The following is an 18,015-nucleotide window of genomic DNA, read 5'->3' on the forward strand; positions in this document are numbered from 1 at the left end:
ATACTTCCTCATTTCTGTTCATGGTTTTGCCGACAGAGGACTGTGCAACTCTTTTCATATTTTGTTCAAAGTAATCCCTAATGTGCAAAGTAACCACGTCTTACGGTACATTAGCGTAATTTACCCCCATTATTGGCTGGATATACTTGCATTTTTGTAGAAAAAAATGTTAAGGAAAAAGTAAAAAATAGAAGCAAGAAATGAATGGAACGACTTTAGTTGATATTTCCCTTAGTCTAGCTAAATTAATCATATCCATAAATTCTGTCATAGTAATTAGACACTCATTAATCTAGGAAAAATTTTGTGTCAGGAAAATTTTGTAAGGGAAACTTACCAACACTGATAGAGGCTCTTGGAAGCAAGAACGAAGATCCTCAAACGTGTTGTTTTCTGTAATTATTCTGTAATTTATTAAGATCTGATTGCATGTTTGATTGCAAGTATAAAATTGCTTCTATGGACGTTTTTGTAAGTCACTTCATTAACACTGGCAGCATAAAATAAAATGGAAGTGTCAAGGACAGTTGCTAGTTCGTATTAAATTTGGAGCCACAATGGCTGGTGAAGCGTCTGTTAAGTTGGAATTTTTGTGCAAAGAAGAAATTGATTATGGTTTTCCTCAGGAAGATCCACTCGAAGGGAAAGGATGGACATACGAAATGATAACTGACAACAAAGAATTAATATCATCTACAACCGAAGGAGATCAAACAAGAGAGAAGGATGTAGCTATGCATTCTTCGGATGTCAAATTAAACATTGATACGGTGAAATCTGAATTTGCAGCAAAATATCCTGCCTTTGAAAATAATATAGAAACACTAAGAAAAGTAGAGGTTGAAGAGACATGCGCTTCTTACTGTAATGACTACAAGCAACTAACTACAAGTAGTTCAAATCCAGTTGGGCCAGAAAGGTAATGTTAAATTTTATATACACTAATTGGTTCAGATTGATAATACAGTTACATGTGTACGGAAATTTTATAGTTGTAAGGAATTCTTTTCGAGAAATATTTACGGGAATACGCCCAAGTCGAACGTAAATTAATAATCAACAGTTTGGAAGTGGCGCGGCACATATAGACAAGTTGTACCCAAAAGCAGAAGTGAGTGCACCCATAGAAATCTCATGTAATTACCATCTTAATGAAGGAATGATTACCTAATTATTGAATACACATTTCAAACCATATCTTGTGGATATTTTCGATATGGGTACTTTACGATAGTGTTTCATATATAGAAACTTATGTAAAAAAAAAAAAAAAAAAAAAGGAAAAAGACGCCGTGGCTGAAGGGGATCTGAATATTTCCAAAATAGAAACGTGATATTTTGTATACCGGATCAAACGTATAGATGTTTGTAGCTTTATCCCCAAATTATCTACGCCACTTTTACGAAGGTCTTCCAAAAACATTAAGAAAACAGAAGATATAAGTCTAGCAAAAAATAAGTGGATATTTATTGAGAAACCTACACATAAATTCATTGCATATTTTACTTCATTTTCAGAAAGTCGCCCCCCCCTTTTTTTCTTTTTTTTTTTTTTTTTTTTTTTTGCAACATTCATTTTTGCGGGACGGAGTTGCACTCATTCATATAGTTTCACATCATAGCGTACGTAAGCAATAAGAATTATTATGTAAAAGACACGAATCAAGTTTTTTAATTACGGAACTCAGGACAGGATCCCAGCATGTTGGCTCGAGAGGAAGCAAAGCGTTAGGTCGGTAGGAAAGAGGCGCGTCACCAAAGGTCATTATACATGTGAAAAAGGATGGGACAAATCACTGTATATGGCATAAAGTGTATTATTTTTCATGCTGAATTGTGTATTTGTACGCTATTAAAGATGTTATATGAAACATTCCAATACGTTGTCATTGCTTAAATATTTAAGTTCCAATATGATACGTTACTAACGTAAATTTTGCAATTATGTTAATTCCTTAAGTCTTGGACATTTCTCTAGTACCGCGACATTTACTTTTATATTTCATTTCATTTACAATGGTTACTAGCTACCTTGTGTGTGAATCCGCGCATCACAGGTTCGATCTTGATTAACTTATTTTTATGAAGGTAGGTACTTTACAAGTAAGAACACAACATATTTACGATATCTGTGTAGTAGTGTATTGAAATATTATTTCGAATTGGGTCAAGATTTTACTTTGACTCAGACAGTGACTTCTATCGGTTCTTATTGGTTCAGTCACTTCCTGGAACTGTTTGTGCCTTTGGTGCTCTCACGTGGTATATAGTTCACCTTTCACACGCAAGTTTGTTAACCGTTTAAGGACGGGACATGGATCCACCTGTGCAAATTCTTCAAAATTTTCAGTTTCTGTCCTTTTCCACCCATAATTGAATTTCTGTTTTGATTTGTCACGTACCACATGCCAACATCCTGTGACGTGATATTCCCTTTTGAGAACATTGGTATCACGCGTGTGCAGAATTCACGTCTTAGTTTTACTTTCAGAATACTTTCTATAATTATTTAATTAATTAATTACATTAATGAATTTCATCCAAACTACGTTTTCATGACTTCATTACACACACGCGCATTTATATATATATATATATATATATATATATATATATATATATATATATATATATATATATATATATATATATATACACGAAATACGATTTGCATTTCTTCCCTACACATTACATATATTAATACTTAGAAGTAAAATAAGACATAGTTTTTACACTGAGGAAATTCAAATATGTGTAACGTTTCTTCGCTTGTTATATTTGTAGTGATATAAGGGTAAATATACTCTGGTGTTCTCGATGTTTTTACGTATGGGTACACTTGAATACCTATGAGCTTTTATTTTAGATATGTATTTACTATTCTAGCTATTCACTTATTATTATTATATGTACATGCATTTATTAGTATTTTTGTAAACTTTATATAAGTAGTTATTTTTAGGAAATTGAAAAATGAATATTCGCAAAAAATGTTTTTCCAAATCGATACTAGTCATAAATTTTACTGAGCATAAGCTAACATCCTTTTTTATAGGTCTTTGAAAAGACGCTTACAACACATGGTACTTTGGAAAACACTTCTGATATAGATGGATTGATTTAAATCAGTCTGATTTAAATTACAATTTAAATCGAGATTTATATCACTTGATTTTTTAAATAAAAATCGTTGATTTAAATCAAATTCCGAAATAAATTAATTTAAAGGGAAAATATGTAAAATGCAGCTTCTGTTGTGTCATTTCAATGATGGAAGATAATCATAATACAATAAGATGCAAATATACGTGTACAGCACAGTATGAAAACGAGTCTTTCATGCAGAGGATGATTGGGGAAAATCCCGTTTTGAACGGGTAACGGAGGAATTCTGCTTTCTTAACTTCGTAACATAAGGTTTTTAAATCTTTAATTATTCCAACGAGAAAATCGCCATGAAGATTTAACACGAAATTTCTTTTGTATGAGCGGCTGTTTTTTTGTTCCCAGTTCATAGGGGCGTATTTATAAAGGGGGCCGATTCCCTCTCCGAAACTTAAATCTTCTTTAAATTTTATAACTTTAAGCGAAATCTGCGTATTTTATATGTATTTAGTGTGCTGCAAGCTAGTTCCAATTTTTTTTTTTTTTTTTTTTTTTTTTTTTTTTTTTTTTTTAAGGTATGGCTTTGCCAAATATGAGTAACTTTAGTGAAAAAGAAATAGTATTATGTTGATAAGCGTCGCCGTATTTTTTCCTTAGTGCTTAAGGAATATTGTTTGGGATTAGAGATGCAAAATAGCCGACTTTTTTGAATTTTTTTTTACATAAAAAGCCGGCTTTTCAAGGAAAAACGGAAATTTTGGCTTTTCTTGTTTCATTTTTATGAATTTTCGATCTAAATAGCTTTCTTTTTGTATACTCTATAGTTAAACAACATTTCATGTCCTAAATGCCATATTTTCCTTTAGAATTCATCATCATGATGGATGGATCACGTTTCGTGAATTAAACATTAAGTACGTAGTATATGAGAGCAATTTTAGAGGCTATATAACATGGTTTTAACTTCTGAGTTATCGACTTCTTTTTTTCTTCATTAGATCATTTCATGTTTAGTTATTTAAGTTTCGTTTCTTAGAGCGTATTACGCTAGTTTCTAGCACATAGTTAAACTTTTGTTTTTCAATATATCCGTCAGAGCATACTTCCACATTTCTGTTATACTGTAGCTGTGTAATGACGTAGCAATAATCTTCCGGATGCAACCTTTAATACCATTTTATTCAGATAACCAGTACGTAATTAGAAAAGTGTTTTGGGAGGGTTTTTTGTTATTAGTGGTTAGTTTTTTTCTAAAAATGCCTGACTTTCATTTCAGGTGAGCTTGGAGTTTATGAGTAAAGACATATCTAAAATTTCGTTTATTTTAGAAATACCATAATTTCGGAGAACAGGCTCCAGTCCGAAAGACACCACCACCCTAACCCTTTCGGAAATCCGTCGAAATTAGTAATAAAAATTAGTAATTAGTAATTAGTAATAAAAGTAGTAATAAAAATGAAATCAGCCAGGAATTACAGTACACGCACTACATTCTCTACATTCACAGATGGAATTGAAAACTTTTGTCGAAATTGTCGAATGCGGGGCTTAATCCCGGATTTCCCAATAAAAGCGGAAAAGCTAAGCACTCACTCATGTTTATTGTGCTTTGCTTCAATGTATTTTTTAGTTTTTGTTTTTCCTTTTTTTTTTTTTTAAAGGGAAAGTTCCGTAATGACATGTTGAATTCTTGTTAAAAATTCAGAAACTTTCAGGACTGGGTAAACCGTGATGGTGGTTATATATTCCAGAGCCTTGAAAACCAAACGTTCAGATGAACAGTATGACGTACATGATCCATGGACAGAAAATTCACTACTTTTCTGACTCTAAACAAGCTTAAGGAACAGTCAGTGCATTACAGAATTTGCGACTTTACCGATTTTGCAGGTCCGAAGAACCTGATAGGTGGTATCAGATTATTACTAAATTAATAGTGAATACATTTTCAAAATTTATGTTCAATTTCAAATAAGTTTCTGTAGGGGTAGCAAAGGGGAAGCAAGAGGTGCATTAACAAATTAGGTGATTTTTGAGCGTACCGTACAAAGATTGCATTTTTTCAGTCTTTTAAAGTAATACGTTGAATTGTAGTAAAATATTTTTTTTTCGTTGATACTCTAGTACGAATGTTTATGGAAGTCAGACGTAATAAACTTATAGACTATAACAGATTGACGAGAGAATGGTATTTATTTATTTCTTTAACAATCATCAGATGCAGCTCAGAGACTATTTTATACTGGATATCTAACAACAACATGGAAAGGATTTTGGAATGTATCGGCCAGGACCTCTTTTAGTAGGTACCATCCCGACTGCCTGGTAGGCCTGAGGGAAACACTGGAAAATCCCAGTCAGGATGGTCGGCAGCGGGAATTGAGCTTATGACCTCCCGAATGCGAAGACAACGTTGTACCACTTGAGCCACATGATATACGTAATGAACAGAGAAGAACATGTTATTTTTGTGAAGACCAGGGCGTCGAATTTGTTTTGTGCTTTTGTTCAGTAAATATATCATTATATTCCCGATATATTATTTTTTTTTAACTCACACACATAATACAATAAATTCTGTATGTCATGTAACAGTTTTTCCTTGTTTTTGTATTTTTAATTCACAATAAAAACATTGCTTATAATGCATTAGGAATTTAAAACTTATTAAACTTATTTAAAACTTATTATATAAATGGATTATTTTTTTGGGATTCACAGTAAAAATGTGTTAAAAATTAAAATTGTTTGAAATATGATTTCGAAATTCATGTTTATTTACGAGGATTTCTATTATTATCTGCATGCACTAATACTTAAATGAGTTTTTTTATTGTAGAGAAGCGAAACTAAACCTGCTTTATCAATTTAAAGTAGAGTTTAGAAGAAAAGGCCCATAAATTTCCCAAGCAAAACAGTGAATCAGAAAAACCGAGTCCCTCCCCCGCAAAGAAACTTTTTTTCGAACCCTTGCATCTCTGGGATTGAAATAAGTTAACGACTGGCAATCAATTCAATATTGGAGCCCAATATTTTCACTTAAAAAGGCATAATTAACATTCAATATGAATTCCTAATGTTTTATCTGTAGTTCGTGACTTGTATTACGCGAGAAGAAAGATTTTATTTAAATAAAAAAAAGAATCGATTTAAATAAAAAAATCAACAAAAATATTTTTAAAAAATCATGATATTTTCCACCCTGCTTCTGATGTAACCTCTTTTGACACAGAAAACATTTTTTTCCTGTATTAGATTTGCACACTACTCAATGTTCTTGTGATGCATCTCACATTTTCCAGCTCCGAGAGGGATATGCGATCTTGGACCTGGCCTAATTGATGTCATTTTTCGAATGCGAAGAAAACACATGGTGTTGAATTAGCAATGCGGTTTCCGAGAAACAACAACTGCTGAATTGAACGCATTATTGAAAATATTCCAGCAACATTTCTTGGATCTTACTTTGGGTCTGTATGATGCAAGAATATGATCCATAACGTTAACTCCTCCCATTCCTTCATTGTACTTTTGAATAACGAATAGTCGACTAATTGGAACATTTTTCTTATATACACGAGAGTATCTCCTCGCTTATCTTACTGGCAAGTGTGTAAAACAGTTTGAACCAACAGTTACAACTGCACAGTTTTTCTACCTTACAAAGCACACATTAGCATAACTTTTGACGTCAAACTTTCCTCTTTCGTCCTTAGCAAGTTTTTCTGTGGAGTCAGAGGACACTGTTGAACACGATTATCTCTTACTCTCCTTGTTGCTCGATTGCTTTTTCCTCCTAATTCTAAAAAAACATCATAAGACGTAAAAAAATTATAGAAAAAGACTTCGTGCTGGTCATTATTTTGGGAGACTGCGAGTTACTCGTTCCTAATGGGATATCCTCACGTACGTTATCAGTACTATTGTCTCTTTCACCATAGAGGTCCATTGCATGTGGATAACCGTCAGAAGAACATAAAAAACATATTTTGTAACCAAAATGCATTGGTTTTTCCTCTAATAAATATTTTGCATGTGTGATACCTATAGTACAGAACCATGCTTTCATCAATGCTCAGAGATTAGTGAAAGATACCAAACTGCTGCAAGTTCTTCTGTTGTTCATCGTATATAGGTCTTATTTTTCCAAATTTGTCACCTCTTGGTAAGTTAGAATTGTCAACAATATGGAAATATTTCTTTGTTTCTTCAAAACGGGCTCTTGGCATTACGGATGAAACAATCGGTATACACAGGTCGTCTGCTGTACTCCAGTAGGACTCCTCAGAAGGAAGAACATGATACCTACTGAGGAGTAATAAGCTAAACAATTGTAGTAACTGTTCATATGATATTTTTATGTGTGGAACTCACTTCTGCTGCGCGTACAAATTAGACATTTGAACAAGGTGCTCAATGTATGATGGAGGCTAAATCTTGAAGAAAATATCTATCGGAGAACTACCGTGAAGATGAGGATGAGAAACCACAAGTTTTTCTGGTGAACAGGAAATGGGATTGATGCATGTTTTCGCAAGATTTTTCCACTTAGGCACACAGTTTCCCTATCTTTTTAGATGATGAAGTTTATGGTATATTTTCGAGCTCATTTGCGTTATCGATGTCAATATTCACTGCACCTATCAACTCAACACATACGTTCTTACGCATAACAGGAACTAATTCTTCTTCATTTGTGTTCTCCTCGTCTGTTATGTCACCTGTTTCAGCTGGAGGGAGAATTAAAATATTCGTTTCCTCATGGTCAGAAACAGACAAAGTGTCCAACGTGTCTACTATTTCATCTAGCGTAAGTAATTTCCTTGGTATTTTGCGATTTTAGAGAACAAATATTCAAACTAACTCGCTACATACCATTGTTCCCAAAAGGGAACATTAAAATATTTCAGTTGCACAATAAGAAACGAAGGTCTGAGACGCACGTTAACTCACACTACAAAAAAGCACACACATTGAACTCTCAACTGTCCACAAGCAGTCTTGTCAATTTCTATATTACGTTGTAAGGACGAAGTATTGCAACCTCCTGTAAAAAGCACGAAAATTTCAATTGTAAAAAAATCGAAAGAAATTATTTAATATACGTTGTTGTGAAATTAAGACAAACAAAACAATTAACAATTCATTCTTTTATATAATACGTATTATCGGGCAGGAATTTAGAAAATGTACAACGCTAGAACACTGAAAATCTCCTGTATCCAAAAGGAAACAATGGTACCTAAACGTTTAACTATAGAGTTAATTACTTACGTTAGGAATTAGCTGAGCGTACGTAGGGGGTTAGAAGCCATGCAAATGTAATTTTGTTGCACGTTTACCACTATGATAATACCACACGACATTACGTCACGATTGGCCGGAGCAAATGGAATGTAATTCCTAAACTACTCCGGGAACTGGGTCAAACAAATCGGTTCCAGTGTCCGAATCAAAGTAAAAGCTTGCCCGAATTTTTTACATATTCCTTACTTTTCTGTGATTTTAAAGTAAATCTGTAAAAATAAATGCTTACGTGTTGATTCCTCTGGTGAAGAAATTCACAGAGTATAGTTTGAATACTTTAAAGTAGTACCGAAAACTTCATAGTTTGGAAGAAATCGTAGTTTTTATATAAATGTTTGTTGGGAAACTTTAGCTGGAGAGAATGAAGCATGAAAGAAGTAAGGTTGGTTCAAAATTTTCACAGACTCCCACTTCCACGTGGAAAAGATGGAACTCGGTTCGTAGTCTGATTTCAACAATGAGTTGAAATACACATGTAACTTACAAATCAGGAGAAGAGTACTATCAAGGCGAGAGACCCCTGGGGTTTGGAATGAGGGGAGATATGAGAATAATCGAAAAGGGCAGCTGTCAGTATCGAATCTATTGTCTTGGAGGTCACTAAACTATTCGGTGGTAGAATCAGTAACACTAAGCCCAAAGTAAGTCAAGAACAATCTCTATTTGCACATTGATATTTATTTTGCTCATTTATACTAATAATAAAAATAATAATATTTATGATAGTTATTATTAATAGCCAGTTGTAATTTTACAAGATAGACTCGGATAATGCAAAAATATTACTCGTTTTTATTTATTTTCGTCAGTTTTGAAAATTATTTTCGTGCAACTACTGGTGTTTCAACTGCTTATGATGAAATAGAAGTTAATGCCGTTAATAATAATAATTTTTAGGTAACCAAGTGTTAGAAATTCTTTATTATAAATTAGTTTTTTGAACAAAGCACTGAAGAAATGTAATCGCAAAATGTATATTGATAATCATACTCGTTGAGAAATTTAGGAAAACACAGCATGCAATTTATTTACTGATATAAATAACAAATCTCAGGAAGGCTACGAAAGGAGGAAAAGCTACGAAATAGTTCGCGACATATCTAGGTCAATATTTACACTCCTTTAGATTTTAGAAAAGATATTAGCCCATTTCATTGGTCTAACAAAATTGACGTGACTTCAAATTGTACCCTATATTAGAAGAGAATATCCACCATTAATCGTTGAAAATTCAAGGCGTGTATCTAATAGAACGATTTTGTAATTTTTTCATGCCTCATACCTATGCATTCTTAAATTTTTCCAAATTCTAAAAAAAAGAAAAGAAGAAGTCAATTTATTTCATTTTTGAAATGTCAATATCAGTATTTAAAATGAAACACATGATACTTTCTCTTATTGGCGTAAATAACAGGTGAAAATTTAGAATAAGAGGAAAATAGAAGGAAGAAATAATTTTCGTTGCTGGTACCTACTGACATTTTTATGGTAGATTGCATAAAATTATAGGACATATTGTTTTTTACTCAGGTAATAGGTATATGAAAATTTCAAATTATATCCTTTGCGTTGAGAAGCAGAAAAAAACAGCATTACAAACTCGAAGTTCGATAACATTTCAAATAGAATGATTGGTTTAGTTTTTCGTAACGTTTCCCGGACTTGTATTTTTTTAATCCGAATCATTCTACTTGAAAGTGCGAAATGTATAATTTTTTATCTTGTAATTTTTATGAGATAAGTGTAGTAAATTTCGAGCTTTACCTTTCTGGAATTGAGAAAAATGTAAGAATGTACCTAGTTACAAGTTACAAAGAGAGTTTATTTCGTTCTATTTAAAACACATTCGGGATTTGAATATCTTGTTTGCAACTTATTGGAACCTATCGTCGAAGTATATATTTGACATCATGCTAACTCTACTGGCAAGTTATGAGAAAGTTCTGGATCGTTGTATATAATTTTGTTGTACAGTTGGGTATTTAAAATGCTGCTTTTCGGTTTGTAACTGCGAATGGTATAAATTGAGTTCCTGTCATTTTTTCGGTGAGTAACATAAATTGATACCATTTTTGGGAATTTAGAAACGAAAAAGATCCCCAGTACAAGCCACGAAAAATTTCCCAACCGCTCTATTTCGAGTATATTTTGAACTTCAACCAGCTATTGCATTGGATTTTTTTCTTTTTAACTCTTGAAAATTGAATCAAAGATCAGGTCTTTCTTGCGAGATGAATAAAATAAATTATGTGTTGTTTCTTCTCTAGATTTTGGACGTGAGAAAAAAAACCGTTTTCTAGATACAAAAGAAACCGTTTTTTTTATGTTTCGTTTCAAAAGTCTTTTGACATTATGCGCACTATTCTCGTCAGTATAGCTTCCAACTATATGTACTTTCGGCCTTATTTTAATTTTATTATACGAGTGAAATACAGATTTTTGTGATCTCTTAACAGTGAATGAATGACACTGCATTTTGCAGAAATATTTCTTGTACGCTTTGTAGCAAATATATTTTAAAAATGAAGGAATTTTTTCATTTCTTAAAACGGTTTCGAATGCGAAACTCGAAAATGGTTTCTTCTCGCTTCGAATCTGACATAATATCACCTCTAATTTTTTGAACTATATACAGAAGTCTTTTTGGTAAGTTACTGTACATAATGTGCATAAAACCAAAGACAGCTTTTGAAACTTTTAAGGTGTTAAATGTATAAGTTACAGAAGGCTAATAGAACGGTTTGTCTGAAATTTAATAATATAATTCGTTTCTGATCTGACTTCTATCCACTAAAGACTGTAAGGAATATCGAGATATGCTTTTTTACAATCGGTTGTGCTTCCAAAAGATAGGTCCGATCTTCTTCGTTAAGCCTCTATTCAAACCGCTAGTTTTTTAAATGACCATATCCAGTTTCAACATTTATGGCCTCTTAACAAAGACAGACAAGCGTGTGTATGTGGATTCTTCTTGGTTCTCGTTTTTTGTTCATTCCAATATTTCATTTCTTTCTCAACATTCCTTTGTCCTTTAGCCTAGTCGACATCTCTGTGGGATGTAAAACTAAAGATTTCATTTAATTAAATTTTCAATGAGAACGGGTCAATATTTGAACATCACCTCTAATACACTAGGTCCATGGTGCGATCCCAGCTCTCGCCAATGAGACCTTGCAGTAGACAAACACCGTGTAAGTAGGTTTCCTTTTGTTTTTTCTATTTTCTTTTTTTCATATTATCCATTTCTCATAATTACTGTCTCGTTTATCCTGGTCGGCATAAGCGTGTGACATAGGACTTAGATTTTATTTTCGTGTCAAAACGAAGACGGTAGCAGGTACGGTAAACCGAGTCAATGAAAACATTTCGGTGTTTATTTACAACCAGCTTCGCAAGACAATGTATAATGGCTATCCTCAACAATTTTAAAGTGAGGCCGCACTGGCTCAGTAGAAGAGCGTTCGATTTTGGTGCATGGGTCCTTGCTTCGACCGCAAGTCGTGCCAAGTTTACTTTGTGTTGGATAGACAACGTGTGCGTGGGTTATGTCGGGCTTATCTCCCCTCCCTCTACTATCATTCCACAATTTTATTTCTTATCTTCACTGCCTCCTTTAGCCTAGCCGACGGAAACGTACAACATAAAACTTAAAGAATTTTAGAATGGGAAGTTGATCACATTTACAATTGCGTCCAATTTCAGAACTGATTTTCTTACAACAAAAGCGCTGAAAGCTATTAATTTGCGGTTCCTTGCAGTCAATTTGGAACTCAAAGAACATGTTCAATTCCTCCGTTGAGAATCTATTCAAACAAGAAGTGATTAGAAATAACGATATGTTGTTTCAACATTTATCGGCACACAACAAACATGGTAATAGATAAGGGAGAAGTATTTTCTTCCAACGGTTCAACGTTTGAAGACAACGTCACCATTTACACCACTATAAGAGAAACGAGTCTTAGATTTTGCCAGTGCGGTTTGAACCCTGATTTCCGTGGAGCGAAAACGCTATGAAAAAAGGATCTGTTTTTCTAGTCGAGAAGACGTTCCGTTTTCACGTTCAAGCTCTATTCGAACCATAGGTGTTTAAAATTACCAGTTTCCGGTTTCAACTATTATCAACATAAAACGAAAATCGTAACAAATAGCGTGGAATTATCTTATTTAAAAAAGATTTAAGCCATTTTCAGCGTCTCAGGTCAAATTAGTATAACTATCGACAACACTGTACCAAAAGAGAAATTGTTTCAAACTTCGCATTATTACTAGTTTTAACACTTAGTTCTATAGAAAAAAAACAATAAAACATATCGATATGAGTGCTTTTTAATTCATTTAGTTGTCAAGAATTGGTTTTATATTTTACGTTAACTCTAGGATGAAACCGGAAGAGGTTGAAATTGTCCATTTCTGGTTTCAAAGGTTATCGTAATCGAACCCAATTGATAATAGATGTCGATAAATTATACTTGGAATGGATATAGCTTCTGTTTCTTATATAAAACCTCACAACCTGCAGCAGCATATCAAAACCGCAAGTAGTTGAATTTATTAGTAACTCTGGTATCAGATTTTCATTGAGAAGAACTCGAAAAGATGTAGAGGAATTTTTTTGCGACCTTTTCAGCGTCCCAAGTGTAGCTTCTATCTTATCCCTCCACTCTCTATTCACTTTGGAAGCGCTTTAAATTAACGATAGTTTGCAACATTTATCTTCATAGAATTAATAGAATAAGGAAGAATAACGCCTTCTTTACATGGAATCAGTGTCCAAGGAACAAACAGTATCTTTGACCTTGTTCTCTATTGAAAACAGTATTTACAGATGTATTACCTCCAGTCTGAATATTGAATTCGCTTAGTTTGGAAGTCTTAGTTTCACATTTTAAAGCTATGTTCACTTGTTTAACATGGGTATTGGTACTGATGACTCCTGTAATATATGTCACTAGGTAGACTCCTAGACATAGATGAAAAAATTGAGCAGTGTAACAGATATGCGGCTGACGTGCGAATGTTAAGCAAGGTGTGGCTCCTTCACCCTTTTTACTCCAGTGCCACCAGTATTGTTTTAACTATTATCCTAAAGTAAAGCAATGATATTTAATTCGTCGTTAAGACAATGATATATGTGTTACCCACGCCACGTTCTTACCATTTCGGCATTTATCTTGTATATCTCACACATTCGTTAACATCCTGTCACTTATTCAATCAATTAAAATCATTTTACAAACTCGTTTAACTTGATCATTTGTAGTTCTCTTACTGTAAACAAAATATTGAGGTGAGATTTCTAAACAGCTTTTTATTTTTTCATTTTCATATGTACGCAATACTTTGTCCGCTTCTATCTCTCTGCTAATTAACTTATAAATAAAAGCTTAAGCTATTAGAGCCATGCTGAAGAGTTCGACGGCCTCTAGTATGACGGTAATCATAGGTCATAACGACTCCGCATTAACTTGCGGTAAAGCATCGGACTTACAAGTGTAAGGTCATGGGTTCGATTCAAATTTGGGTTACATTTTTATGGAATGCAATTATATATTCGTTAGTACATGTGTAATTATATCAGTGAAGTTTCGTCCCGTTCAATGAATTTTGTTCATGTGTCTGTTACCAAATTTTACTAGCTTGTAAAATTTTAAAGCATAATACCAGTGATGTGTTGTAGAAGAAATTTCGTTTGGATAGGAATCCAGGGTAGCTTGGTTTAATCGTGGATTATATCTAGTAGATATGTTTTTTTTTCTGACGCCAAAAGCCTACGGGTCCACTTAATCGCAGGATATCTGTGGTTTGTATATTACCGTATCTATACTAAAGTTGAGCGTTGAAGAGTATATTGAATTTTCTTCAGTTTTCACATATGCAATTAAAATTACACAGTAAAAATTACTATCAAAACTTCTAATGGAACTCGGGTCTGTTGGAAATATTTAACTCCTTAGGTCTTCATTCATACTTTCGTGAACGTATGCACAATAAGTTGTTGTAGCCAGCGAAACCAACACCTTATAGCGAGGGTGACAGCTCTACAACAGTATGTCCAGAAAACCAATGCTTAAATTCAACTTTTGAATTCCATAGATCGTTCAGTATATACAGCCAGGGCAAGCTTATTTTACCCTGTCTGAGGATCGTTGCATTTTCACAACCTTACTTTTGGCTGGATTGAAATATTGACCAGTTTCAAGACCCATTTCTACAAAGAAAAGAAACTTTAAAAAGAAAATATAAGTGTAATGTGTACTTTCTTCGGAATGCGTTGGCGTAGCCTCGAAATAAGTTATTCTGTAATTTTTTTATTTTAAATGTGTACTTCTTTTCTAGTTTCGGCGTTTTAAATATTTATGAAAGTTAAGTGTGCATCACGACATTAAGAATATTGTATCATAATTTTCAATCCCTCTTTCTTGTGTTTAAAATGGTTATACTATGTATAAACCCTTAAATTTAAATAGATATACTGAAGAAAAATTGTCCACAAAGTGTTCTCCCGTGAACATTTTTGTGTATTACCTCGAGAACGAAAGCGGCAATTTGAACTAGGTTTCCTCATGAAGAAATTGTGATTCTGTGATATATTTTGCCAGTTCACGTAAGTAAACGGGAAATTGCGTTATTTAGAAGAAAAATCATGAAAATACTTCATTTGCCTGAAATTTTTTGAAATTTTATGCCACGTGACCCTCTGCAGTTTTAGACTTTTTACATGTTAGAATACCGAAACCAGTCTATATGTGTGGGTTCACAACTGAATAATTTTTCAAGACATTCGGACGAAAACGTAGATATCCTAATTTTTTATATGCTGGCAAAGCAGTGATCACTAAATTGAATCAGACGATGTGTAATTGATATCTGTATAATACATTTTATTAGGAGGACAGGTCGGAAAGTAACGCACAAAATACCCCCCCCCCAAAAAAAAATTAATATGTACCAAAACCAAACAAGGGACAAATGAACTTACGTATTAGATCCACTTTTCTACAGCCACCAAATTTCTAAATACATTTGTATCACCGTGGCACCAGTTTCAAGATGCCTCTTCGTGGAAATCCGTTTGGGTGGAGTATAGGAATGTGCAGACTGCTGTTTTCACTTCCTCATCTGTCGCTAAATTTTGACCGGTGAGGAATTTCTTTATGAGACCAAAGAGGCGAAAGTTAAACGGTATCAAGTCGAGACTATGCAGAGGATGGTCGAGCACCTCCTACCCAAATTTGTTGAGTTTCTCACGGACCGACGTGTGGACTGGCAGTAATGATGAAGTTTGACGTTGTCAGCATTATTGTTGTGGCGTTTGTTACGCAGGGCACGACTCAATATTAACCAAAGTTTTAATTTAGGCTGCAGCATTTACAGTGGTCCCGTGTTCAACAAACAAGCACTTTCCTCGCAAATTGGATAACGTTTAGTTTTTTTCGTGTTTGCACTCCACCAGCATGCGCGTCTAATAGTATGTCCAAGACGTATCACCATTGAGGATTCCTACAGATGGCATAACGCGTTAAGTGATTCAAGCATGTCATCATTCGCTGTCCTTCGTGGTTATCTGTCAGGTTCTTGAGCACCTAGCGAGCACCAACTTTACGCAATTGCAACGTGTCTTCTGCAAGGTCTTATACCATAGCAGAGAAAATTTTGGTGCAACTTTGTTTTCTGTAATAAGTTTTGCAGGTGCACACGACTGTCATTGAGAATTGCTGGCTGGATGGCGCAAATAATCTGCGGAGTTGTAGCTGTTACCGGGTGCCCGGAGCGTGGCGGAATGCACAATATCTGGAAACATTGCAACAGTCCATACAATCGTCTTCATATACGGTAAGCATATTACAGTAATTTTCTCTTGGTGTATGCTGTTTGAATCACTGAAAGCTAATACCTGACTTCTCTTCACACGTGGAGGACAGTAACAGGACGCCATATTTGTTCCGTAGTTGATGTTTTTGTCGCTAGAGCTACATAGGAGAACAAAGAAACCTCTGTAGCGCAAATTTTAAACTCTCGTCATGCAATTTCACCATTCCAACTGGAATAGCTGGGGAGAAAAAATTATTGTAGCTTACAATCTGCCCTCGTATTTAAATCATATGGTAATTTTATGTATTAAGAAAACTAATGAAATTTCCCGTTTTCGTCCCTTAAAGCCAATAACACTTGCCCACTGGTTCTCAGTAAATATTTTAATTACGAGGTCCGACAATAACGTAAGAAGAATATTTTTTAGCTGATGTTGGCAACCCTGCAAACATAAAACGCCACCACAGACAGGATGAGGGAACTTGTGCGAGGTAGTTAATATCAGACGCACATTTTCTCGATTCATTTTCAGTTCATTCGCAATCATTTTCATCGATAATCGTCTATCCACTCGGAGAAGTTCCCTCTCTTTCAGTGTGCTCTCTTCCATTCATGTTGTTGTGAGTCGCTCACTGCGATGTTCATCTTCGATTTCAGTTCTGCCTTCCGCAAACATTTTGTATCAATGATACACCTCTGCCATTGATAACACTTTATTTGCAGAGGCCTGCTGAATCTTCCGGTACGTTATCGAGGCAGTCTCATTAAGTTTCACATAGAAGGAGATTGCGTCGCACTGGTCAATATTACGTGCTTCCGTTGTTGTGACGGGGGTCCGACACACGATCGCACTCTTTAAGTTCTAACAATGAAAAATACTTCGTCCGTGCCACGTGCTGTGCTATTAGAGCAGGCCCAAAGTGGCTGCAGTTTCACACTGCAGCGTTGCCAGCAGAAGTTGAAACAATTTTCTTATTACTTTATTGTCGGACTTCGTATATTGTAAATTTCACCTTCGTAACGTAATCTACTTGTCGGATACCGTGCTTTTGGCGTACAATTTAAAAAGTGTTCTGTTACTCATAGAACACTGATGCTGATGATAGTAACGTAAAAATACAAAAAAAAGTAAGAAAAAATGAGACATAGAGCCTTTACCTGTGTAAAATATACTTTGAAGCTATTCATCCGTTTCCTGAAATTATGGCAGACAAGCTGGATCTCAAGTTTAAGTAGTAATAATTATGTTGATTTTTCCTCTTCTTCCTCTTAAATATAGTATTTTCCAATACACCTGTGCATGCGACCGTTTATTTTAAATGATAAGCTTGTGTTAAATTTTCCTTCTTTAATACGAGAGACACATGAGATGATATTTTTTGACGGATATTTCTTGATCCTCCTCCTCTCCTTATGATACCAATTTGAAGGAAAATGACATGATAAGAACTCTGGTAAACGTAGGTACTCACCAAAATAGCTACCTTATTTCAGAAAGTAGAGCTACCTTTCTTTAATAATTAAATATATAACAAGTTTCTTCCAGTTTCTTAATATTCAGAACGTTGCATTCTCATAAGCCTTTACTTAAGTTGATTGCTTTTTCACATACATGTGTATCAATAGGCCTAAAGATTGTAATAGGGTTTAAAATTTAATATCTCAGAGCATTTAAATGATATTAGATACGACGTATTTTGTGAAAAAAATTAAAAATGGTTGGCGCCTTGTTTTCTTTGTCATAATACGAACAGATTTTGATATTGTAATTGCAAAAATCTCTCGAAA

The 18,015-nt window shown here is 34.2% G+C and overlaps 1 protein-coding gene across 7 annotated transcripts in view; it reads left to right on the plus strand.

Annotated features, from left to right (window-relative positions):
• Positions 1 to 319: 319 nt before the first annotated feature.
• The window catches only part of LOC145680274 (uncharacterized), a 101,876-nt gene continuing 84,180 nt past the window's right edge, over positions 320 to 18,015 (plus strand). For 2 of the 7 annotated variants that reach the window (XM_081750624.1, XM_081750620.1), the window contains exon 1: positions 326 to 919. In XM_081750624.1, coding sequence (XP_081606750.1) covers positions 558 to 919 — 362 coding nt within the window. In that variant the 5' untranslated portion in view covers positions 326 to 557. Of the gene's footprint in view, positions 920 to 5,229; positions 5,755 to 16,096; positions 16,249 to 18,015 lie in introns of those variants that run through there. The other 5 variants (XM_081750621.1, XR_014130637.1, XM_081750623.1 and 2 more) reach the window with 5 other exon arrangements.

Source organism: Thermobia domestica, chromosome 3 (assembly GCF_964235325.1).
Source record: "Thermobia domestica chromosome 3, izTheDome1.hap1.1, whole genome shotgun sequence".
Lineage (NCBI taxonomy): Eukaryota > Metazoa > Arthropoda > Insecta > Zygentoma > Lepismatidae > Thermobia > Thermobia domestica.